Source organism: Equus asinus, chromosome 3 (genome assembly GCF_041296235.1).
Source record: "Equus asinus isolate D_3611 breed Donkey chromosome 3, EquAss-T2T_v2, whole genome shotgun sequence".
In the NCBI taxonomy this organism is placed as follows: domain Eukaryota; kingdom Metazoa; phylum Chordata; class Mammalia; order Perissodactyla; family Equidae; genus Equus; species Equus asinus.
The window spans coordinates 128,205,453-128,229,865 of record NC_091792.1 but is presented as its reverse complement, the minus strand read 5'-3'; the positions used below and the strand labels follow the sequence as shown (position 1 = coordinate 128,229,865).

Below are 24,413 nucleotides of genomic sequence, written 5' to 3'. Positions count from 1 at the left end.
TTGTGTCTCTCTCCTGCAATCTGTGTCATAGTCATCTTTTTATCCTCTCTGCCAAGCAGGGGACCTATTACATAACAGGCCTCATTACGTGCTTGTTGAAATAATTAATTTTAGGCGTAGAAACACAGGGCTTCCTCAGCCCCTAGAAGAAAACAGAAAAGAAGACATTTCTGACGCTTCTATACTAGGTAGTAGAGAGATTTCGCGGTTTGGACACGGACTGGGAAGACCACCTGTGCGCCGGAGATCAGAAAAATTGCTTCGCCAGCCTCGCCTCTTAGCTTACAGAGCCGATTGGCGTATAATACAGGTGAAGCCAAACAAGACAAACTACACTTCCCGTCATGCCTCAGGGAAGAGCGTCCGGTTTCTGCTCTTTGTCACCGCCTCTTCCCCACGGAAGTGAAAGGAGCACTTCCAGGTTCGGCAATAACCGGGGGCCGGCGGCCTTTGATCGGCACTGTTGGGCCTTGTCCCGAAGCTCCGCCTACGCTCCGCTTTTTCTAGAAACCCAGCTTTGCTATTGACCGTGCTGGACAGGTATTTCTTGGTCACAGCAGGTGTCCTCGGGGCAGTCCGCTGCACTGAAGCGGGCGAGACCTTTGCCCCCTGTGGAGGCTCGGAGTTGCCGCAGGGCGCGGTGGGCTTGTGGCACGGGGCAGGGAGGCCGGTTACTGGAGTCGTGGCCCCGGTGCTGACGTCCCTTCTTTCTTTCTCTTTCCCAATTGCAGCGTCCCAGACGCGTGTGTGAGTCCCCTATGGCGGATACGGCCCCTAACGGCCCCCAAGGGGCGGGCGCGGTGGTAAGTGAGCAGTCAGGGTCGTCTCTGGCTTGCTTTGCTAGAGTTAGAAAGGAGGAGGAAGTGTTGGGAGCCGGGTCCGAGGCGTTCCAGAAGAGGCTTTCGGGACTGGGATTAGTGATTCGGGTCGGGGTTGGGAGTGGGTTGGAGAGGGGAGATTGTGAGCGAAGATCTAGAGGGAACTACAAGTTTCTGTTTCGGAACCGACAACAGGCAGGTCTGGAGCAGGTGGCCCTAACCTGTATACTATGGAAATTGGGCCGCCTTGCCTTTTTCCACGCCTCGGTCTCTGATTGTCGTAGGTTTCAAGATTGAAGATGCCACCTGAGGTTGTGCTGTGATACACGCCTCATTCCGCTCACGCGTGCTGGTAGAAGACGTTTCTGCCCATTTTATGCTATTATGTAGGAATTACGCAGAACGAGGAGAGCGATCTTCTTTTTTCCTTTATTCATTTTTGTCCCTCTTTACAAAGAGAAATATTGTTACGGTTTTGTAAATTTTTTGTTCTTGAGATGTGGATCTTCTGCTTACTGGTTATTTGTGCCTGAAGCGTTATTGCCTTTAATTTTAAACACTATGAGTATGTGAATTGAGTAAGTCACTTTTTTCTTTTTAAACATTTTACAACATCTGTATTTATATACACATTTTTTCTTTTTTCTTTATTTTGTTGAAGCATTCGAGAGGTAGTTGCATACATCGTGATCTTTAACCCATAAATACTTCATTCATTATTCTTCTACATGATCACGGTGCGGTCATCGCAGGAATTTTTGCAGTTAAATTTGGGAAATTTAACATTGATATGCGTTATTACCTAATAGACAATCCATATTCAGATTTCTCCAGTTGCCCTTAAAAGCTGCTTCCTCCTTATCCAGAATTAATTGAAAAGCATGCACTACATTTTCTGGCCTTTAGTCTCTTAGTCTAGAAGTTTTCTTGCCCTCCTCCTCCCATTTTTGTCTTGCCAGAGTCCAGACCTGTTGTTTTGCAGAATGCTCCTCAAATTGGAGTTGTCTGATTTGTTTCTTTTCCCCGTTAACCACATTCAGGCTAAACATTTTGGCAGGAGTATTACATAAGTGATATTCTGTCCTTCTCAGTGCATTGTATAATATCAGGAACATTTTATGTTGATTTATACCATCATTGGAGATAGTAAGTTTGATTATTTGGTTAAGGTGATGTCCACCAGATTCTCCATTGTAAAGATACCTTTTTTCCTTTGTAATTAAAAAGTGTTCTATAGTAAGATACTTGGAGACTGTGAATAGTTTTTCACTTCCGTAGTTTTTCACCGAAAGATTCATTGGTATTTTTTGCCTGAACTATTTATAACACAATTTATAGTCACTCTTAAAATATAAACCAATACACTTTTTAAGACTTTTTTATTGTATAATAAAATACACATCTGCAAAAGTATACAAAATGAAATGCATAGCTCAATGATGTATCACAAAATGAACACCCTAAACGAATAGGTTTTAAAGAAAATGTTCTAAAGTTGAATTTCAGACTATGGTTTAGAGACTGAATATTTGTAGAGAAACTGAGCACAGTAAGCTAGATTCACCCTTCCACTTTCCTGGTGATCATTGAAATTTAGAGGAGTTACAGTATAGTAGGTTTGGATAGAGTAAACCAGAGACATATTTCTAAAATCACCTGCATATTCTTAAAAACACATGCAATAAAACATCCTTGAATTTTAAAATATACTTGCATTTTTTTCCCAAAAGTTTTTTCTGCCTTTCAAAAGATAATTATTAGATTGCTTAGAGTAGTGTTTTAGACTCTAGGTTAAAAGACCTGTTAATGAATTTTGAAATTAATTTAGTGGAAATGTTAAGTATTTCTAAAACATTAGAGTACGAAATGCCAAAATCCATCACGCATATTGAAGATAAGTATTGTTTTGTGAAACTTTCGTTTGCTTTATGTACCCACTTATGTTTGTATTGGGTTTTGATGTAAAAATTATTCATATAGATTCTATCAAAAATGTAAAAGCCACTTAGAATTTTAATACAAGATACATTTTGAATGAGAAAACAGATTTTAAGTTATTGTGTTAGTGGTAATGGACACATCTATTGGTAAAATGCAGGAAAGGAAAACACAGAATGAAAAAAAATGGAGAAGAAAGTGGTATATGGAAGTTTGGTCTAGAGCCACTGAAACCAGGGTAAGATGTCTGGGAGAGCTTCGAGGAGGTGAAGAAAGTCATAAAATCAGAGAGGCAGGTGCCATTTAACACATGATAGCCATATTTTGAGCATCTACAGTATACCAGGCCCTTGTGTGTGCATAAGCAAGTCTTCCATAGACTGACGAGTTCAATAATGAGTGCCTATTATTACCATGATTTTACATTTTTCCTTTGTAAGGTTTATTTAATCCAAATTGGCTTTTTGTGATGCCTTTTTACTCAGATCTGAGATCTACCTCTTTGAATATGAGATTTTTCTAAGAATAGGCTTTATGGTTCTCTTGAGAGCAATTAGTTCTTATTTAATGTTCTTTTAAAATAGATGAAGCTAGTATTACAGGTGTTGAAGGAATATAGACAATTGTAGTTAAATTTCTATCCAAATTTTTCTTTCTTAATTAGTCTTTTTACTTTTTAAAGTGTCAACTACTATCCTATTTAAGTACTTTCTGTTTTGGTCTTGTTACTGAGCATATACATGAAACAGTCGCCTTGAGAGTTTTCACTTAATGATTTTAAAAAAAAAGTTGCTACAGAGTTGTTAAAACATTTTGAATAGGACTAAAACTACATAATCTTCATCCTTAAAAACATAATTTGCAGGTTTGGTTTACTACAATATTTTTCTTTTTAAATTCAGCAATTCATGATGACCAATAAACTGGACACAGCAATGTGGTTTTCTCGCTTGTTCACAGTTTACTGCTCTGCTTTGTTTGTTCTGCCTCTTCTTGGGTATGTATTATACGTATTTCTGCCTTTGATATTCACTTGTTCAGTCAGTTTTTATGGAATACCTTCTGGGTGCAAGACTTGTTAAACTGTAAAGGATTCAGGGACAATAAAACACGAGTCTCGTCCTTATGGCACCAGTAACCTAGTAATATTACCAACTGGAGGCATATTTTATATCTTATGCTTTGTGAAAACTGGTATCACATTGAAAATCTGAGAGAAAATGGGTATGTGGGGATGAGATGAGTTCATGTAAAACTTTTGCATTTATGACTTTTTAACCTAACGGGAAGAATGACTGCTTTATAAAATTCAGTTGGGAATATATATGAAGTGAGGCTTCTAAGAAGTTACCTAGATTCAAGTAATTTTTTTCTATTGACGAGTAATAGATTTAGGTGTTGTGCAATTATGATGCAATTCACAAAGGAGGAAGAGACATGGTAGTTGTTTATGTCTCATGATAACCTCTCCTCTGGTAATTTGCAGGTTGCATGAAGCAGCAAGCTTTTACCAACGTGCTTTGCTGGCAAATGCTCTTACCAGTGCTCTGAGGCTGCACCAAAGATTACCGCACTTCCAGTTGAGCAGAGCATTCCTGGCCCAGGCTTTGTTGGAGGACAGCTGCCACTACCTGTTGTATTCACTCATCTTTGTCAATTCCTACCCTGTTACAAGTATCCTTTTATACCGTGAAATTATCTACTGAGAGTGTAGGAGAGTTCTTCTGATTTTTTTTTTTTCGCTATAGGAAGGACTCAGCAATGAGGGTATTCCATGAAGCCTGGGTTGGTTCATTTGTTTGCACTTCATTTAAATGAAGATAGATTTATTGTAAGAATTTCTGACTGTAAAATGTGAAATCTAAATTTTGAAGAGCTGGTGTGTGAATTTTAAACTTTGGATCTTTGTTCTCGTCTCTTGTAAGCTTCTCTATTAGCAATGGATATTTTAAAATTGAGATTCATAGCACAAGCCTATGGAGGACTTATTTTAACATTTAAATTTTTCTTTCGTTTAATTCACATCGTCTTTGGGAAAATGTCCAGATGTCTTGCTTTATCAAAAGAGTAATGCTTAGCTTTTACTTTTAACTCCTAGGGAGCTAGGAACAAATGGAAATTCATCAAGAAATAACTTATTTAAGCAGACAATGAGATAATTAATAAAAGAAAAAGAAATTAGTATTTGCTGTGGTTAGAGTAGAAAATGAGGACACATGGATAATCTCTGGAGCTAATAAGAATTAAATAACCCATTTGGAATTTGTATGTTTACCAATTTCAAGTGTGTGTCGTGGGATGATAATAGGTATTCTAAAAAGGAAGGGGAGGGATGAGGGAAGAGAACTCAAGAACTCTTAAGAGTTCTTGAATATTTATGATACAACTATACATAATGGAAAGCACAATAAAATAGGTCTCCAAGACTATTACATATTTAGATAATATTTTGTATGTTTGTGGAGTATCAAATTTTAAATAGTTTTTTGTAAGTTTTAAGGAAAAGGGAAGAGGAGGAAACTGAAATTTTTTGAGTATTCATTTTGCCAGTATATACAAACTTGATGTTTAATCCTTGCAACAATCTGAAAAAAATCATGAGCATCATTATTGATAAGGATACTGACGCTCAAAGAATTTAAAATAACTTGCCTGACATCACATTGGCAAGTTAGTTAAGCTGACAAGGTCTGTCTGATTTCAGTGCATGCTTGGGTCTGTAATGTCCCACCATAATTTGTATTTGTATTCATTTCTTTTTTTTCTAGCTTTTTTTTTTTTTGAGGAAGATTAGCCCTGAGCTAACATCCGTGCCCATCTTCCTCTACTTTATATGTGGGACGCCTACCACAGCATGGCTTGCCAAGAGGTGCCATGTCTGCAGCCAGGATCTGAACCGGTGAACCCTGGGCCACTGAAGCAGAACATGCGAATTTAACTGCTGTGCCACCGGGCTGGCCCCTGTATTTGTTCATTTTTAGGTAAAACTCACAAATGATTGTTGTACTACAACTAAATGACAGTCACATTTGTTTGGCACATCATTGGATTGATCTGCTTTTTTTTAAAAGATTTTATTTTTCCTTTTTCTCCCCAGAGCCCCCCAGTACATAGTTGTGTATTTTTAGTTGTAGGTCCTTCTAGCTGTGGCATGTAGGACACCGCCTCAGTATGGCCTGATGAGCGGTACCATGTCTGAGCCTAGGATTCGAACCAGCGAAACCCTGGGCTGCCGAACCAGAGCACGCGAACTTAACCACTCGGCATAGGGCCAACCCTTGGATTGATCTGCTTTTGTCTATCACATTTATTGAGGTCCTTTACAATCACTAATAATTAAAATTCTTGCCTTTCTAAGATATAATGAGAAGTTATTTAAAGGTTCTTTGTTCTGCCCTTTAGTAGCTTAAAATTTCTTTGGAGAGAGAAGTAGAAACTGTTTTCCAGATAATTAATATGGAGCAAATTGAATGCACCAATACTGACCTCTGGGACATTGTGTGTCACAGAGCAGGTGGTCAGTAAGTTTTGTTGAGTGAATCCTGAGATAGTGCCAAATGAGACTCATGACCAGTGAAGACAACCTCTCTGCCTTTTCTATGCAATTGGTTATTTCATAGCCCCTCTCTGGGGAGTCAAAGATTAAGATTTCATGTTCCTTAAATTCTTAGAGTGGTGGGGAGGAGTAGTGAACAGTGGGAGTAACAGAAACTGATAATAGGTAAGAAACAGTAATCTAAAGTAGTTGAGTATTATGTTAATAAATAAAGGTGAGCCCAAAGTCGTATTACAGAGTTAGATTCTGATCTTTGTTCTTACAAAGGTGATATATTGTCCTTGCTCTAACAGTGACAGGGTTTAAATTGTAGACTTTTCACCCCTTATATTTTCTAAGTGGTCTAAAAATGACATTGAAAGCTAAGACTATGAATCTCTTATCAAGGATTTGGGAGTTATAGAATGTTAGAGGTAAAAGATACGTTAGAAATCTCTCGCTTTGATTGCTACATATTCATTTGACAGAATATGAAACTTGGCCTATGGAAATGAAGTTAGTGTCAGAGCCGTGACTGGAACCCATGTATCTTGACTCTCAATTCGAGGTTCTGTTTTCACTACCTGACATTGCCTCTTTATTGAATTAGGCTTCAAGTTAGGATGTATGTCACAGTTTAGATTGAATTATTTAAGAAGCAACAGAGTTTACAGTGGCCTTAGGAGAGGGTTGTAGCTTTCATCAGTTTCAAAGGGATCTATGATTCATTAAAAAATGTAAAAGAGACGGGGCTGGCCCTGTGGCCGAGTGGTTAAGTTCGCGCGCTCCGCTGCAGGCGTCCCAGTGTTTCGTTGGTTCGAATCCTGGGCGCGGACATGGCACTGCTCGTCAGACCACGCTGAGGCGGCATCCCACATACCACAACTAGAAGAACCCACAACGAGAAATATACAACTATGTACTGGGGGGCTTTGGGGAGAAAAAGGAAAAAATAAAATCTTTAAAAAAAAAAAAATGTAAAAGAGGAGTCTTCTAACACTTAGGTATAAGGTCAGTGTCTTGCTTGCCAGGTGGAAATTCGGAACTTTTGGGTCCTAATTGAGTTATGGTTATAATGAATGTGATACTCGTATTGTGTCACAGCAGTCATCATTTCCTGTCACACCAGGCTTTCAGTTAGTGTAGAAAAATATAAAATATAAAAATTTGCTTATTAGAACCTCTTAATATTTTTAGGACAACTATTTTTGCCATTTGTGATTGACTGACGGTTCATATCATTTTATGGAAATACTTGACAAATTTTTTGTTACTGTTCTTATCAACCTGGCAGAAATTGGAGTGAATAGGATCTTTTGAACAATTTCTGTTTTTCAAAAAGCTGAATGAAAATTGTATATTTATTCATGACGTAGAGCCAGACAGTTGCACTCTAATATAAGGATTCTTTGCTTATGTCTGTAATTAGTCTGATGAGACTCTCAGTTGAGTAGACACAAACCCAAATATACACTCTCTTTTTTTATTTGTACAAGTTGAGAACACATTAACTGTAAAAGCTTAATAGGTGCAGTACCTCAAAATAATGCGGTCCTTGTAGGAAAGATATAATAAGATCTTTAGTTGAGTAGAATTTGGGAACTGCTCTTTAAACCATTACCCCAGACTCTTTCCTAAGGAGTTGAGATAGTGAAAGCAGTGCACAAAAGACTATCCTTGTATTTGAAGGCTAAGTTATTCTGGCCAGAGTGACTGTTGTGGGGTTAAAAGCTGTATTGAACACTTTGAGGTGGCCTAGATTTCAATTTAATTTAGCAAACGTTTACAATATTTTATCCAATAGAAATAAACTTTTTTCACTATTTTCTTCATTTCAGAACTGTGAGCTTTAGAAAATGAAGTAATGTTCTTCCTTACAGATTTTTTTAAAAACTTCATTTGGTTATCAAGTATGTCAGTAAAACAAAAGCCATTGCTGAACTCATTTTAGCAGATGCCATTTCAGATTTATGTAGTTGGACGTAATACATAGCCTGTTTTGCAAAGTGTTTGATGAATTTTAAATGTTTTCCTTAATTGTTTCCTTCAGTGAGCATTTTCCCAGTCTTGTTGTTCTCTTTGCTTCATGCTGCCACGTATACAAAAAAGGTCCTTGATGTAAGTAAAACTATGCTTTTTTTTAACTCCTGGATTACAGATAGTTGACATGAATTTGAGTTCTAAGACATTGGGCATTTGTCACAAAAAGTTCCTCTATTCCTTCCAAACTTGTTCTAAATTATTTAGTGATTTGCAAGGTTTAAGTTTGGAATTTTTTATTGTTTAAGTTTCACAAAATAGTACATTTTATAGATAAAGGATTGTGTTTCAGATTACTCCTCAGTTGCCAGAGGAATTTCTGAAGTTTGAAATAGATCTCTTTATTTTTTTAAAAAGTCCTATCTTTTAGATTTGATAGGTTGTCAGAGATGTCTTATTCTGTCAATGTTTACTTCTAACATAACAAGTAAGTAGAGTGTACTGAGTTTGTTTTACACTGATGTTCAATCTGCTAAATTCCTAAAATTTTTTCTTATTCCCAGGTTGAAACATTAAGCCTGGCTTCAGTGTGCCGGGCAGATTGGCTCCACATGCACTGAAATTTGAATTAAAATATCCATTATTTTTGCCTTGTGTTGCCCTTTTTTTCACAGTAGTAATTGGATTCCATAATTTCTACCTTTCGTTAGCTAAGGAGTCACAGATACTTTAGCTGTATTACTGGGTAGTCAGATTTTATCGTGGTTGGAGAGAAATGACGATTTTTTGTGAAATGATCTAATCTTTCTTAAGAAAAAGCATGAAAATGACTTTTAACTCTTCAACTAACAAAATACAATAAAGCAGGAAAATACACTGACTTTTGTAAACTTTTATGTCACCATTTCCAAATAATTGTCTTTTGGTTGTATTGCCTGTTGGATATGCTGTTTATCTAAAGAAAGAAAATAACTGAGTGATCAAAAATGCTTTGTTATTTCTAATGTTTGTTCTCTTATGTTTTAGGCAAAGGGTTCAAATAGTTTACCTCTGCTGAGATCTGTCTTGGATAAATTAAGTGCTAATCAACAGAATATTTTGAAATTCATTGCTTGTAACGAAATATTCTTGATGCCTGCTACAGTTTTTATGCTTTTTAGGTAAGAACGAAAATATATTTGTTTTGGGAGGCAGATGACTTTCGTGAACATAGTAAACATATTAGCTCAAATTTTATCCTCCTTAAATCTGTTGAAGTAGATACTGATACACTTAGCTAGATGGATCTTAGCAATCATCTTTTCACTTTATAGTAGAAAATCTGAGATTATAGTAAACCTAGGAACTTGTCTTATTGTTCCTTGTGAATTATCACTTAACATTCTGAAAATTAATTTCAGAATTACTACCTTTGAAAGAATCTTAGGAGGTCTGTTTTAGACCATTCTGCCATTATTGAGATGATTTTTCTTACACTAGAGAAAAATTAGGTCTGGTATTTATAGCTGCCTACTATCACCTCTGTATTTGTTTGCATCGGAGTAATGTATGAATAAAGAAAGCCTTCCTTTTAAAAATTAGAACATTAGAATAGCAAAGTATTGACCTCTCCATCAATAGTCTGCATTTAGGTTTTAAAACTACATTTCAATCCCGATTATTGCTTTTTTAATTTTTAGTTTTACAAGTAATAGGACATTAGAGATAAAAGCTAAAATATCAGGGCCGACCCGGAGGTGCAGCAGTTAAGTGCACACGTTCTGCTTCGGCGGCCCTGGATTCGCTGGTTCGGATCCCAGGTGTGGACATGGCACCGCTTGGCAAGCCATGCTGTGGTAGGCATCCCACATATAAAGTAGAGGAAGATGGGTCTGGATGTTACCGCAGGGCCAGTCCTCCTCAGCAAAAAGAGGGAGATTGGCAGCAGTTAGCTCAGGGCTAATCTTCCTCAAGAAAAAAAAAAGAAACAAGAAAAAAGCTAAAGTATCATTTGGCTATGAACCTTTTTTTTTTATGTATATACCTAACAGTTACTCCTTTCCTTCCGTCTCTCTTCAAGCTAGTAACAGAGTTTTATAGATTTCCTCATAAATACATCTGTTCCATTCTTTTAAGTAATGTTTTCCTCTGAAAACTCCAGGATCACCAGATGTCGCTTAAGTTGTGGGGTTGCAAACTAGGTAATATAAAAGTTCTGGAATGATACAATGGGAAGACTTACTGGGTGTTAGCAGACCTGGATTCTAGTTGATTTGACCATTAACTTAGCCTTCTGAGCCTTGATTTTCCACATTTAAAAAACTAGTGGTAGTTGAAATAAGTAATTCCCTGAAATCCTTCCAACGTTCCATGAACATTGAACATAGGATTTGATACTGCCTTATTTGTCCGTTATTCACTCTAAAACTTTCACCCTAAAAGTTAATGTCCCTCTTTTGTGATAGTGATCAGACACTTAAACATTTAATTAGTAAAGGCAACTTTTTGCCCTCTTATTCACTTTTCTGTTTTCTTGGGTCGTGCCAGGTTCTGTGATTTGTTTCATGTAACTGGGTGAAAATTAAAATGTAGATAGCAGGGGTCAGCCCGGTGGTGCAGAGGTTAAGTTTGCAGGTTCTGCTTCAGCGGCCCGGGGTTTGCCGGTTCAGTTCCTGGGTGTGGGCCTACGCTCCACTTGTCAAGCCATGCTATGGTAGGCGTCCCACATATAAAGTAGAGGAAGACGGGCACAGATGTTAACTCAGGGCCGGTCTTCCCCAGCAAAGAGGAGGATTGGCAGCAGATGTTAGCTCAGGGCTAATCTTCATCAAAAAAAAAAAAATTAAAAAAAAAATGAAGATACCAAAACTAGTTCTTTGTGTAGAGATCATTGATGTCTGCATTTGAAACCTCCAGATTCTGTTTAATAAGCAAAATAATTAATTTTCCTCTTAAATCAACCTAAGATTTATAATGGAATGCTGAGATGCCATGCACACTTAAAACAAAAGCCTCATTTTTGGAACTGGAGTGAATTTTTGGTTGGAGCACCAAGTTTTGACTACATTAACTCAGTTGTGCTACTTAATCTTTTATTTAAACACTGACTGTGCAAACTGATTTTAATTTTTTAATTTTTTTTTTTTTTCGTTTTTCCTTCTCCCCAAAGTTCCCCAGTACATAGTTGTATATTCTAGTTGTAGGTCCTTCTAGTGGCATGTGGGACGCCGCCTCAGCGTGGCCTGATGAGTGGTGCCATGTCCATGCCCAGGATCCGAACCAGCGAAACCCTGGGCCACCGAAGCGGAGCACGTGAACTTAACCACTCAGCCATGAGGCCAGCCCCTAATTTTTAAGATTATTGTAAAGGAAAGGAGAATTTACCAGAAATATTTAAATAGAGAAATCACTTTGTTATTCTAAAAAATTAAAATAAAGTTAGGAAGTTTTATTCGATCCCTAATAGGAAAAGCTATTAATGCTTTAAGTATGTCTCTTGAATATAACACAAACTATAAAATTAAAAATAATTTTAGTTCATTATTCCTTAAATGCTACCCTTCATGGTAGAAGCACAGTCTAATGTTAGAAGTCTTTATTAAGTTATATTTTTAGCAATAATGCTTAAAGCTCTGTATTTAAAAATGAACATGAAGTCTGAGTTTATGTTACATATGCATGCACACACACGTGTGCAAAGACAGATTAAAGGATGATCCTTGTAGCTTTATTCATTAGTAGAGAACTTGTTACGTAATAGTACATGTATAAGGTGGAATACTTGAAATTGTAAAAAGAATGAGCTAAATTTATGTGTTGTGATAGAGGATGATCTCCAAGATATAGTAAGTTTAAAAGTTTGTAAAAAAAAAAAAAAAAAGGGACCATGTAAGGGACCATGTAGGGTATTCCCCATTTATATGTTGAGGTATGTATGTATAAGTTTAAGGGCATGTACGTATTCCTTTCTGCCTCAGTTCCTTCATCTTTAAAATGGGAATGATGAGACCACTTCCCTCCTACAGTTGTTCAACAGATTCAGTAATTATAAAGTGAGCACTGTATTAGTGTTAGTCATTTATACACTGTGTGTATAAATTTCTGGAAGGATATATTAGAGACTGTGCTATAACTTTGAGGAAGGAGCTAGCTTGGTGGAAGATTTGTTTCTCATTGAATATTCTTTTCTTTCTATATTTTCTGTAGTATGTGTATTTTTCAATTTAAAGATTTAAAGATTTGTCATGTGATTTATTGGGAAAAATGGATGTAACATTTATTTTAGTGATAAGTTTGTAATCATGTAAATTATTTTTATGATGAAAGTAGTATCACACAATTTAGAAGAAAAGGCTAAAAAATTAACCCAAAAAACAAACCACATTTAGCATCTTAATGTATTTCCTTTAAAAAAGTTTTAAAATATAGTTGTAATACTATATGTAGTTTTTATCCTACTTTCTTCAAAGTTGCTTTATAGTTTTCATAATCAAGATTTTAAGTAGTTGCATACTAAGTCCATCAGATAAGCATAATATAATTTACTTAGTTCTGCTACTTAACTATCCATGTTAGATTGTTGTCACATTTCATTTGTAGTTATTTCAGTAAATATATTAATCCACATAGTTCTTCCTAGCAAAGAATTCCAGACTTAGGATTTCATAGATATATATATGACTCTTGGGGTATTGTAATGGTGTTTTTTTTAGATTTTTTTTTTTTTCCTTTTTCTCCCCAAAGACCCCAGGTACATAGTTGTATATTCTTAGTTGTGGGTCCTTCTAGTTGTGGCATGTGGGCCACCACCTCAGCATGGCCTGATGAGTGGTGCCATGTTTGCGCCCAGGATCCAAACCAGCGAAACTCTGGGCTGCCGCAGTGGAGTGTGCAAATTTAACCACTCAGCCACGGGGCCGGCCCCTGTAATGGTGTTTTTTTAACCAAGAGAAATAATTAGAATAGGCTGTGTAAATTTACTTGTTAGCCTGTGTGATTTTATTAGTTTGTATAAAATGAACCACTTTTCATTTTAATATGTTATAAAGTTTTAAAACTTGATTATCAATTATTAGTGGTAATTATGGAAGCATTTATATAACATTTCCTGACTCATTTAGTAGCTTTTAAAAATTTAAAAAGTAATACATACATGAATACATGTTCGTAAAAATTTAACCAATACATTTTATTCTTTACCAATCATATACATTCTTTTATTTCCTTTTTAAGAATAAATTTGATTTAGATGTCATAGATATTACTATGACTCTTTGGTGAATGAGGACACATATTCTCCAATAAACTTGCCTTTAAGTTTTGTGAGTACACATGTGAATTGATAATGTATATTTACTCTCCTTTTATTTGTTTATTTCAGTGGTCAAGGAAGTTTGCTCCAGCCTTTTATATACTATAGATTTCTAACTCTTCGATATTCCTCTCGAAGAAATCCATATTGTCGGTAAGCTGGTGATTAATTTAAATCTGTTTTATTTGTTAAAGGTATTGTGAAATATAGTGTTTGTAACTTTTAAGAGTTACTTAGCTTTTGTATTAGAAGTTAGAAGCAAGCAATGTTTTCATAAATTTAAGTTCCAGGGCTTCTAGGATTGGTGAGGAGGTGATTGTATGTCTTTTCAGAAACTGAGACTGGAGTTATCTCGACTACCTCTCTGATAGTACTAAAGCTTAAGGAATTTAAAGATGTGTAAGACATAAGTCCCACTCTCAAGGAGCTTTCCTAGTTGAAGAAACAAAAACATATTTCAGATGATAAAATAAGGAAACAGTAGTTCAGGATACAGTATTAACAAGTCAGTATATGAGAACTGTCATATGTTTGCTTTATCATATGAGTACTGTAGTCCACAGGAGGGAGAGAGCATCTGTCATCTTCTGTCTTCTGAGCCAGAAGATAGAAGAGCCCAGGAAAGTTTCCCAAAATAGAGATTTTAATTTGTTCTGGAAGAATTAAAGCCTTTGAATAGATAAAATAGGTAAAAGCATTTTAGATATGAAGACAGTAGGAGCACGAGTTCAGAGGCTAGAAGGTATAAGCCATGTTTAAGGAGCATTGAGTAGACCTGTTTGACTATAATGGAGATTCTGAATGGTGAGTGATTGGAGCTAAGATTAAAAAGGTATATTCGTGGGGCTGGCCCCGTGGCTGAGTGGTTAAGTTCGCGCGCTCCGCTGCAGGCGGCCCAGTGTTTCGTTGGTTCGAATCCTGGGCGCGGACATGGCACTGCTCATCAAACCACGCTGAGGCGGCATCCCACATGCCACAACTAGAAGGACCCACAACGAAGAATATACAACTATGTACTGGGGGGCTTTGGGGAGAAAAAAGGAAAAAATAAAATCTTTAAAAAAAAGAAAAAAAAAGGTATATTCGAGCCATATCATAAAACCTCTTGAGTTTCAGAGTAAGAAGTTTAGAATTTATCTTTTAGATGTATGAGAATAATGGTTTTGACGTGATCATAATATTCTTCTGATAGCCTGGACAGAACAGTTAGGAATGGAAAAATGAGGAAGCAGAGAAATATTTTAGTGAATTACTTTAATGTTCATGAATGGAGGCTTAAATTAAACTGTAAATTATGCATGCTGATCTCAAAAGTTAGAGTAAAACCAAATCGAATAGCTGTTTTTGATAGCTTCTTAAATATGTTACTCAGATACTAATGTTAACATAGTTTTTGTTTTCAAGTTGAAAATAAATTTATTATGTAGTGAAATTCACCCATAAAGCCAGTGAGTGTATTAGCATGATCTCTGTCTTATCTTCACAAGCAAAGTAAAAAGAAGTGAATTTGAATGCCGACCCATCATTTGCCAGGTGTTTGACTTTAGGCAAGTTATTTAAATTTTAATTTCTTCATTGGTAGGGAGAAAACCTCCTTATGTGGGTCGAATGAAGTAATGTTTTAAAAGTGCTTAGATTTAATAAGGTCTTAATAAATAGTTTATTTTCTTTTTTCTATGATTCTGATTCTTCTCCTTTGAGGGGTTTTTATGCTCTCTAGGAAATGTCTTTTGAATCTCTGGTTGCAAGTAGACCTTGAGTTTTACTCGATTCTGTCAGTTTTTGCCCTTTTTCTTTCTTGTCCTTGTATTCATTTCAGACATTATCTTCTGGTCCCCTGCCCTGACATCCATTTTTCATCAGCAGATTTGTTTTTCTTTGTTTTTTTAATATGCTTTTTCTTCTCCACTCCCATTTTCCCATATACCCTTAAATCAGATCAACACATACAGAAATTTAGACGTGTTCACTGGAATAAAAAAGAGGATAGCAGTGGATCAAGATAACACAAATATGTGTCATTGAGCATCTTCAGAGTTTTCCCATAAGCACACATTTTAATCAGAACAGTGGAAAAAGGGCTGGCCCCGTGGCCGAGTGGTTGAGTGTTCGTGCTCCACTTTGGTGGCCCAGGGTTTTCCCAGTTCAGATCCTGGGCATGGACCCAGCACCACTCATCAGGCCATGGTGTGGTGGCGTCCCACATAGCAGAACTAGAAGGACTTACAACTAGAATATACAACTATGTACTGGGGGGCTTTGGGGAGAAGAAAGAAACAAACAAAAAAGATTGGCAACAGATGTTAGCTCAGGTGCCAATCTTTAAATTAAAAAAAAGTGTAAAGGTAATGGAAAATATTTGCACTTATAAATACCAACAGTTTATAAAACTACACTTTCTACACTAGACTTTTTTTGTTAAGGGTTTTGAGACACTCTGTATCAACAGTTTGTACCATTTTTGCCTATCATGATATTTATTCTCAAGTTAGTGGTATCAGTCTTTTGTAGATGTCTAGTGTAGATTGTCCAGAGCTGTGCTGTCCAATATGGCAGCCACTAGCCACATTTGACCATTTAAATTTCAATTAATTAAAATTCATAAAATGTAATAACTAAATTCTTGAGTCACGCTAACCACATTTCAGGTGCTCAAAAGCTTTGTGTGGCTGATGGCCACTGTAGTGGACAGCACTGATAGACGTTTTCATCATCAGTGAAAGTTCAAATGTCAGCGTTGCTCCAAAGGAGCTCTGTGACTTGGTCTGGATTATGCCAGTGATAGAGTTAGGAATAAGAGAAATAGCCATGTGGCGTTAGGTCTCATCTGTAACCTACAGATGTTTGAATAGAGTATTTTCAAGATGCCTTCTAGCTTTATTCATTAGACTCATTTATTTAGAGGACAGTGATTGTTTGTTGGTGCTAACAAGTTATATAGGATTGAAATACCTGTTTTCTAGGGACTTAGAGCTGAGTGAATTAGACAGCTGTGTAAGTCAATATGGTGATGAAGGTGCTGTGGAGGCACAGGGAACAGAGGGAGACAGATGAGACTGAGGAGGTAGTAATAAAAGCCAGATCTCTTGAAGTTTGAGTTCTGGCACATGGGTGCCTGAAAGTGCCTGACATACCAACAGTTAGATGTTGCTTGAGCTGAAAAAGTATATAGGGAAGTGATAAAGATCTGTGCCCAGAAAGGTAGACAGGGACCAGATTATGATAGGGTCTGGAACTTAATTGAAGTTCAGTGTGGAGGGGTTGAGAATGTGATGAGATGTGATTTAGAAATACCATTCCAGAAGATGGACTGCAAGCTCACCTAGAGAACGCAAAGGTAGACGGTGTGGAGACTATTAGAGTAGTCCAGAGCTTGAACTAATTCAGTGTTTTAGGAAAAAGGGGATAAATCTGAAAACTATTCAGGAGGGTAGGAACTTAGGGCTTGGGGAAGAAGAGTGAGATAAAGAAGACCTCCAGGTTTCTGGCCTGGAGAATTGTGAGCAATGGGGCTGTCAGAAAGATAGGAGTTACAAGAAGAAGGTCAGGTTTTTTGATAAATGTGCATCTTTCTAAATTTCCTTCCTATCTTTGTGTGAGAGTTATTACATTCTTTTTTAAAACGGTAGCTTATTACTTTTCCTAACCATAAAAATAATACAGAGGATACGGAAATGTAGAACAGAAGTTTTGTCTTTATGCAGGATAACTCAGCATATAAGGTGAAAATTGTGAATAAAATTACCCTTGATGTTCCTTCAAATCATTTATAAATTACAGTACAGTGTACATGATTTTGTGTCTGCTAGCCTGTACAATATATGTGTGATGTGTATAGTATGTAATATAGAGTACTTTGTAGGAAATGAGCACAGTTAAGGCAAAGTCAGTCTACAACCTGTTTTAGGCACAAACATGCAACATAACTGGAACATAGCAGTCATGGCAGAGAGTGGCAAGAAATGAAGCAGAAAATTCAACAGAGACCAGATTCTGGAGAGCATTGGATGTTAAGGAGTTGGGCTTTAGTCTGAAGGCAAACAAGAGCCAGTTAAATCATGGAGTGATCCAACTGGGAAGTAAATTTATTGAGTATATTTTATGTTGTCTTGTTTAAACTTCACTACAACTCCTTAAAGTACATAGTTCTATTTTACAGATGAGGAAAGCCCTAAGAGGAAATATGTTCATTTAAGGAAATAGTAGGTGGGATTGCCCATATTATATAATTTTCACTTTATTGCTCTTTTTTAGAACTAGTTGAATTTGCCTAAATTAAATGTGAAAATGATGTAACTCTACAATAAAGAACATAGAAATCATCCCTAATCTAGCCCTCAGAGAAAGCCATTTATTAAATGCTTTTGTTAAATGGACCCCTCCCCTGCCAGCCCCCTCAAAGACACAGGTGTTGATTTTGAGAATTTTGTATATTCCTGTGCATTCTGGTTATTTCTTTTTACTACTTCAAATTCTTTAATGGCTGTAGAACATTCCATCATCACCATTTGTTTTGCATTATGTTGCTTTTGCCTTGTGTTTCTGAAAGAAAACTGTTTTATCTTACAGGACCTTGTTTAATGAACTGAGGATTATTGTTGAACATATAATAATGAAACCTGCTTGCCCACTGTTTGTGAGAAGACTTTGTCTCCAGAGCATTGCCTTTATAAGCAGACTGGCACCAACAGTTGCGTAGTTTAACATCCAGCTAAGTTATGTATAATATAAATAAGCATTATTAGCAGCTGGTACTTCCGCTAGGGTTTGTTAATTCCAGGTGTAAAACTGACCTCAATCCAATTTACATAATCTACATAAATGCATCTCAGTGGAAAAATAATCATCTTCCTGGCATGTTAAATCAAGCCTTTTAAAAAGTTTCCAAGAAAATTTTACTGTGCTGTGTTGTTAAGGATTAAGGAAGTTTGTGTCTGGTGATAAATCTATCAGATTTTTTTTTTTTAGATGATACTGTGCCTTTATCATGAAGTACATTTATTTCTCTTGTAAAAATAGCTCTAAAATTTGTTTCAACCTAATTGGTAACCTGAATTTATATCTGGCATGAGCTCATTATGGTGATATTAACATATGTGAATTCAGTATGTTTTGAGGCAGTATTCTTTTGCCATTCAGTAATTTTGGTTGATGATTTTAACAGAGGCATTTTCCACTGTATTTTATTGTTATTTGATCTTTTGTTGCTTTGTTAGGACAGATTTATTTTGGATGTACGATTATAAGAGGAATTCTGCATGTATCTTACGCTATTACCTTCCAAAATTTTATTTCCCTAATTACTTCTGTGGCTTTGAATATTTTTTTAAAAGCCTCAGCTTTAAGTTAGCCAGTTGAGTAAGTGTTTGGGGTCACCTAACTGTTTTATGTCAGAAAGTGGTAGTCATACAGCTTTCCTTTCAGAGACCCAGTGGGTAACATTTCTCAAATAGGAAATCCTTCTTTTATAAATGTGGACACATGGGTTTTATTAGTATTATTACAGTTTATAGAACTACCTAGACCAGATTCTTGACTGCCAGTTTTCTCGGTTTCTTAGGCTTCACTTTTTCTAGACAATTGCAGCAGTTCAGATGCCTTTTGAAAGGAATGTAACTGCAGATTGAGCATACTTGGTGTCTATTCTGAAATAATAATGAAGATTATCCTGTAGATTACATACTTACCCATTAAATCTGCTTTAAAATGTTAAATTAAAACGTTTATAGGTAAGGTAATTGATTGGGAATAGGGCCAGAGGTGGAGTTATGGGGGAATAAGTGTACATTTCAATTTCATAGATAAATTTAGGGGAATTGGATATATTATGCAACTGATTTGAGTTGTATAATATGTTAAATCTTGTTCATTGAGCTTCCGTTAACTCCTTTATAAAATTCAGTCTGATATTTATTACTGTTGCATGATTGGAAATGTTTAAAACATTGCAAAAATTTTAGTCCAAAATAATGTAATAATGCTTTTTGTAACCAATATTCTTGTGTCTGCATGTAATTTGGAGTTTCTCTAATACATTTATTAGTAACTTTTCAGTAACGTCAGTTTTCTTTTTGTTCAACTTAGCAATCTCTAGAAATGTGATATCTACTTGATAGCTCAACTGTAATCAGCTACTTTTGTATTTTTGTAATATTTATCTACTAAGTTAGAGAAGCAGCCTCATGATATTCAGTTGATTTTGTGTGTGTGTCTGTGTATGTGTGGGGCTAGCCTCATTATCTCTATATATGTAATCTGATGGTTTTAAGAACTAAATTTTCTAGAGCAATAAAGTGACTATAATGTTAAGTAACAGTGTATTATTGATTTCTAATGTTTTAAAAAATTAAGTCTTGAATTATGTCACATTTTGGCAGCTGAAGGCATTTATTTTTAAGTTACTAGTTTCTTTTGTTTTCTACAATTGTTTTTAATCTTGAGATAATTTTAGATTTATAGAAAAATTGCAAGAATAGTACAGAGAGGTCCTGTATACCTTTTACTAAACTTCCCCTTATGTTAACATCCTACATAAATACACAACATTCATGAAAATTGAGAAATTAACCCTGAAACAATCCTGTCAACTAAAGTACAGAACTTATTCAGATTTCACCAGTTTTTCCATTTATTAATTTTTTGGGGTGTTCTGTTTTTACCATGATTGTCTTTTACTGACTTACAAGTATGCTTTTGTTTTAAGTTTTTCCTCTTTATTTTGAAAATTTCTGTTGGTCAGAAAGATTTTCCTAAAGGAAATAATTCATATTGGTTTTAACAAAGAAGAATTTTAATTTAATTATTATAATTTAGAACACCCTGTGCTTTAAAAGTCAAGGCTTTTTATCACATAGCAGGGTTATGTTTCTGATATGCTCATGTCTGACTGTTCTTTAAAGGAAGGCTTGATTTATAAAGAAAATACTTCTAAGCTCATGAAAAAGTAAATTTTAAAATTTGAGCATTACTAGATGTGTTTTGTTTGCATGAACTTGTAGTGAGAAATTCTGCGATATGAATTTGTATAACCAGCTGATTTGGCATCTGAAATTATAGTGTAACATGTACACGTATCAAATTGCAATTAAGGAAATACAACAGCAGTATCTAGAATGAATGCAGCAGGAGAAATTATAGTTGCAGAGCTGAACTAATTTTTACTTACTGGTTTAAAAAAAGTTCATTTAACAACCAGAACGTATAATTCTTTAGGAAGTGGTATAGTGCTGCCGTTCTTCTCACTCCAGCACTTTTAGATATTAAACCCTCTTTGACAGGTGGAAACCTCATACAAAACCTACTTAATTCTAACAAGGATTCTATATTCCTTTTTTTATATACCTTTTATATATCATGAATATATCATGAATTTGAACTCCATTAACATCAGTTCAAAGAGAAATTTCTTAAATAGCAATTCGTATTTAAATTTTCTTGGAATAAAACTCATCAAGGTAGATGTTCCTAGAAGTAAGCAAGAAAGAAAGCTAACTTTTTTAAAATTTAAATTTAGATATTTAGGAACCTCCCTTACAGGGAAAATCAAAGCAAGCTAATATTAAAACTAGAAGTTAGGAAAGATTTATGAGGTCTGTTGTATAACTAAGAATTGTAAAGGTATTGGAAAACTTCCTTTCTTCCTAAAAATCAAATTAGGTTTTTAAGTTTAGGGCATGAATATTATTCATCCTGGAAAGGAAAATGAATGTATATGTAATAAGACAAAAGGAACTGAGACTTAGGTTTTTGGAAAGTTTGATATCAGAGGGAATGAAATTAATATTGAGGAATTCCTTATCTAATGCTAAGGAATTTATGTGATTAATATAGTTACTCTGAAGCCTCTCCCCCTCCACTCCTGCTCATATCCCCTTAGGATCTGCTAGCCTCAAAGCTATCACCACATTTAGACTACTTTGATACTTATTCTGTGAAATGAAAACCTCAAGGGGGAGAGTAACCATAGACAGTTATGTTTAAGAGCAGTAGGTGGCACTCTTTCCTCAAGTAGCCCCCCACTTGTTTCACATACCATGTTGGAAGGTTAAATGCCACTAAAAGTACTGAGTCAGCCATAAAACTAAGGATCTGAATTCCATGACCCTTTTTAATATGTAATTATTCAATATTCAACAGATATTTAGTAAGCATTTACTATGAGTAGATTTTTTAAATACTGAAATGTTCAAAAGCTGGAAGAAGTACCCTGTTAATATCTGCTTTCTACGCAAACAGTTTTGGCCACAGTTGAGAGTGGCATTATTCAGATCGTAATCTGGTTTTTTTTCATTTCATTTAAGTGCCTAAATCACCTAAATACATCAATTATAAAATTATTCTTTCTTTTTCATGTTCAACTGTGTAGAAGAATGGTACTTAAAGTTTTTTCATGGTCATTTTGTAGGTACACAAGGTATAGAGCCAGTTCAGCCTCTTAAAATTTAGGCTTTTCACAGTAGAATAAAAGCAGATTGAAATCTTTGGGTATCATATCAGGAATGGTACCTAGATTTGTAAATCCAATTCAAGTTGTAAATCCAATTCAATGCAAAGACAACTAGTTTCTCATAACACCTCATTGGACTTTGTCTAGGATTAGGAGAATTTTAGAGAGCTGTATGATGGTATAGCTCAACAGATGGTATACCAAAGGTATCCGTTTATAAATCCAGGAGTTATTTCCACAGTTTGTTTTAATGAGCAGTCCTCTTAAAATGTTCTGGGTGGAAAGTTCTTACTGGATCTGGCATTAAGGATAAGAAAGAAGCTGCTAAAAGTTTGGTAATCATTGTTCTAGGACATGTTTATTTTCTAAGGTGGTATTCAGGTGGCTCTTAGAGGGAACACATTGTTCCTGTGTGAGGGATTAACCCTAGAGTAGTCTTTTTTGCAGTGCAAATAGGAAAACTGACCTGCATTGAATTTGAGTTGACTTGATAAGAGAGAAAGTACGGTATTTTTAAAATCTAAAACAGATTCTTTTTCTTAGAAAATGATAGGAAGAAATTATTGATGGATGTCTTCGCTAGAATCTAAAAATTAGCTCATATTCCCGGAGAAAGGCAGGCTCAAGAATCATTTCACTTTTTCCATCATAGCCCTCTGAAGCTACTTTTTTGATAAGCTCAGTACTTTTAAACTTACCTTTTTTTCTTGGTTCATCACTGATTAATTCCAAACTTTGACCATTTTCTTTTGTAACTTTAAAATAGAACAAGTGCTTTTGACATGAATTTTTGCTTACATATATATTTGTATAAGTTAAGACCAAATGGGCAAAATCTTGAGCAGGTAACATCTGTGAAGTGTATATGTTGGAACAAATGTAAAAGGGTCGCAAAGATTAGAAAGAGTCAACACTGCTTGATTTATAAATGCATTACTTCTGGTGCTGTATACAATGGGTAATATTGAACTAAAAAATTTGTGTATACAGTAGGTCAGCATTTCTTAGTAATTTCTCTTGAATCCATTTTTAATATTCAATATTGTACAAGTTGGGGTTACCAGCCAATACTATCCAGACTGTATAAATTTATAAAATAAGTTGAAAAATTTATCATTCCCCTGTATTCAAGACCAAAGTACATAAATGCTAATGTAGGGCTCAGAGGGGAAATATATTTCTCCTGAATATTTGACAAAATACTCAGTCCTTTCAAGAAAATCTAATAAACATAATAATCATAGCCTGCTGACACTAAGGGAAAAGGACCTCATTCACTCTTTCTTTTATGCAGCGATTTACTGCTCCCTACTGATTTCCAAATTGGATCACTATAGTAAATTATCTATGCTGGTACCTGTGAAAGTAAGCCCTGGGATCCATATTTGTTTTGTGTTCTGCTTAAATCAGCAAGAATGATAAATTTGATGGTGTGAAATTGGAAGTGTCAAGGGCTTTCTTTGGTGATTGAGCAAAATAATGTCTCCACTTGTAATTTATTGTGACCCCTTTTCACTGTATGTGCTTTGTATATCTAATTATTTATTTCAATACAAATTAAATTGTTGTTTTTTCATCTGTATTGTTATATCTAAGATTTTATTGATGTAAAAATCAAATTGTGTAATAAAAATCTCTCTGGCTTAAGCAGATTTGAAAATATTATGTTGCAAAAAAGCATTTACAGTTAGAATTTAGCTTTCCATTGTGCTTCATTGCCTTACTGTTAGAATCAGATGAATTTGAACACTTCTTTTGATCTAAGCTCTTTACAAATAATAGGAATGGTGTAATTTTGTGGTCTAATATGAAATTGGGGGGAAAAATGTGCCCTAAGGTGAAATGGGAAGAAAAAAGAAAAATTATAGTGGGTCTTTCAGCTGTTTGCTTGTTTCTGTACTTTTTTGTTTAGTGAAATTTACAACCTAGTGGATAAGTTATTTATAACCCTAAAATGACTCACAATATACAACATATCTGAAGTCATAAATCAACACAGGATGACATAGAGGAATATATTCCCTTCTAGGTTTTTAGAGTTAACTGGCAGATATTTTCTGTGGCAATTGTAACAACTTGTACAAAGCAAAACACTGTACAAGCAAGTTAAAGAAATACTTGTCCACTTAGAGATTATGATAAAAGGGGCATAATGGAAATCAGTTGTATAAAAGATAGTTGAATAAATATTGAATTAGTAAATGAGTTTCCCCACCAGGGGAAAAGTGTATGGTAGCCCCATAAATAAAAAGAGTATTAGGAATATTGATTTCCTAAATATTTAATGGTGTCGGGTTATAGGGACATACACATTGTTGATTCCTAATGCTCTTTGCTTTAGCACATGGGGATATATGGTGCTGTTTGTAAAATAATTCTGTGCTTTAGGAAGGGAAAGGTCATCTC

General features: G+C 35.4%; 1 protein-coding gene across 2 annotated transcripts; it reads left to right on the top strand.

Annotated features, from left to right (window-relative positions):
- The first annotated feature begins 396 nt into the window (after positions 1-396).
- TMEM33 (transmembrane protein 33) lies at positions 397-23,654 on the top strand. 2 transcript variants are annotated; one of them, XM_014857158.3, is made up of 8 exons: positions 397-540; positions 732-803; positions 3,659-3,753; positions 4,243-4,430; positions 8,342-8,409; positions 9,298-9,431; positions 13,631-13,714; positions 18,131-23,654. In XM_014857158.3, the coding sequence occupies exons 2-8, from the start codon at positions 759-761 to the stop codon at positions 18,258-18,260; spliced, it is 744 nt and encodes a 247-aa protein (XP_014712644.2). In that variant the 5' UTR covers positions 397-540; positions 732-758; the 3' UTR covers positions 18,261-23,654. The 2 variants fall into 2 exon arrangements, with proteins under 2 accessions (XP_014712644.2, XP_014712645.2); XM_014857159.3 differs by having other exon boundaries at positions 516-640.
- Positions 23,655-24,413: the final 759 nt, after the last annotated feature.

Excerpts from the sequence above, each read along its gene's own strand:
- TMEM33 (XM_014857158.3), top strand. The coding sequence starts at position 759 with ATGGCGGATACGGCCCCTAACGGCCCCCAAGGGGCGGGCGCGGTG. Across the intron at positions 4,431-8,341 it reads CAATTCCTACCCTGTTACAA|TGAGCATTTTCCCAGTCTTG; the intron begins GTATCCTTTTAT and ends TGTTTCCTTCAG. Across the intron at positions 9,432-13,630 it reads ACAGTTTTTATGCTTTTTAG|TGGTCAAGGAAGTTTGCTCC; the intron begins GTAAGAACGAAA and ends TGTTTATTTCAG.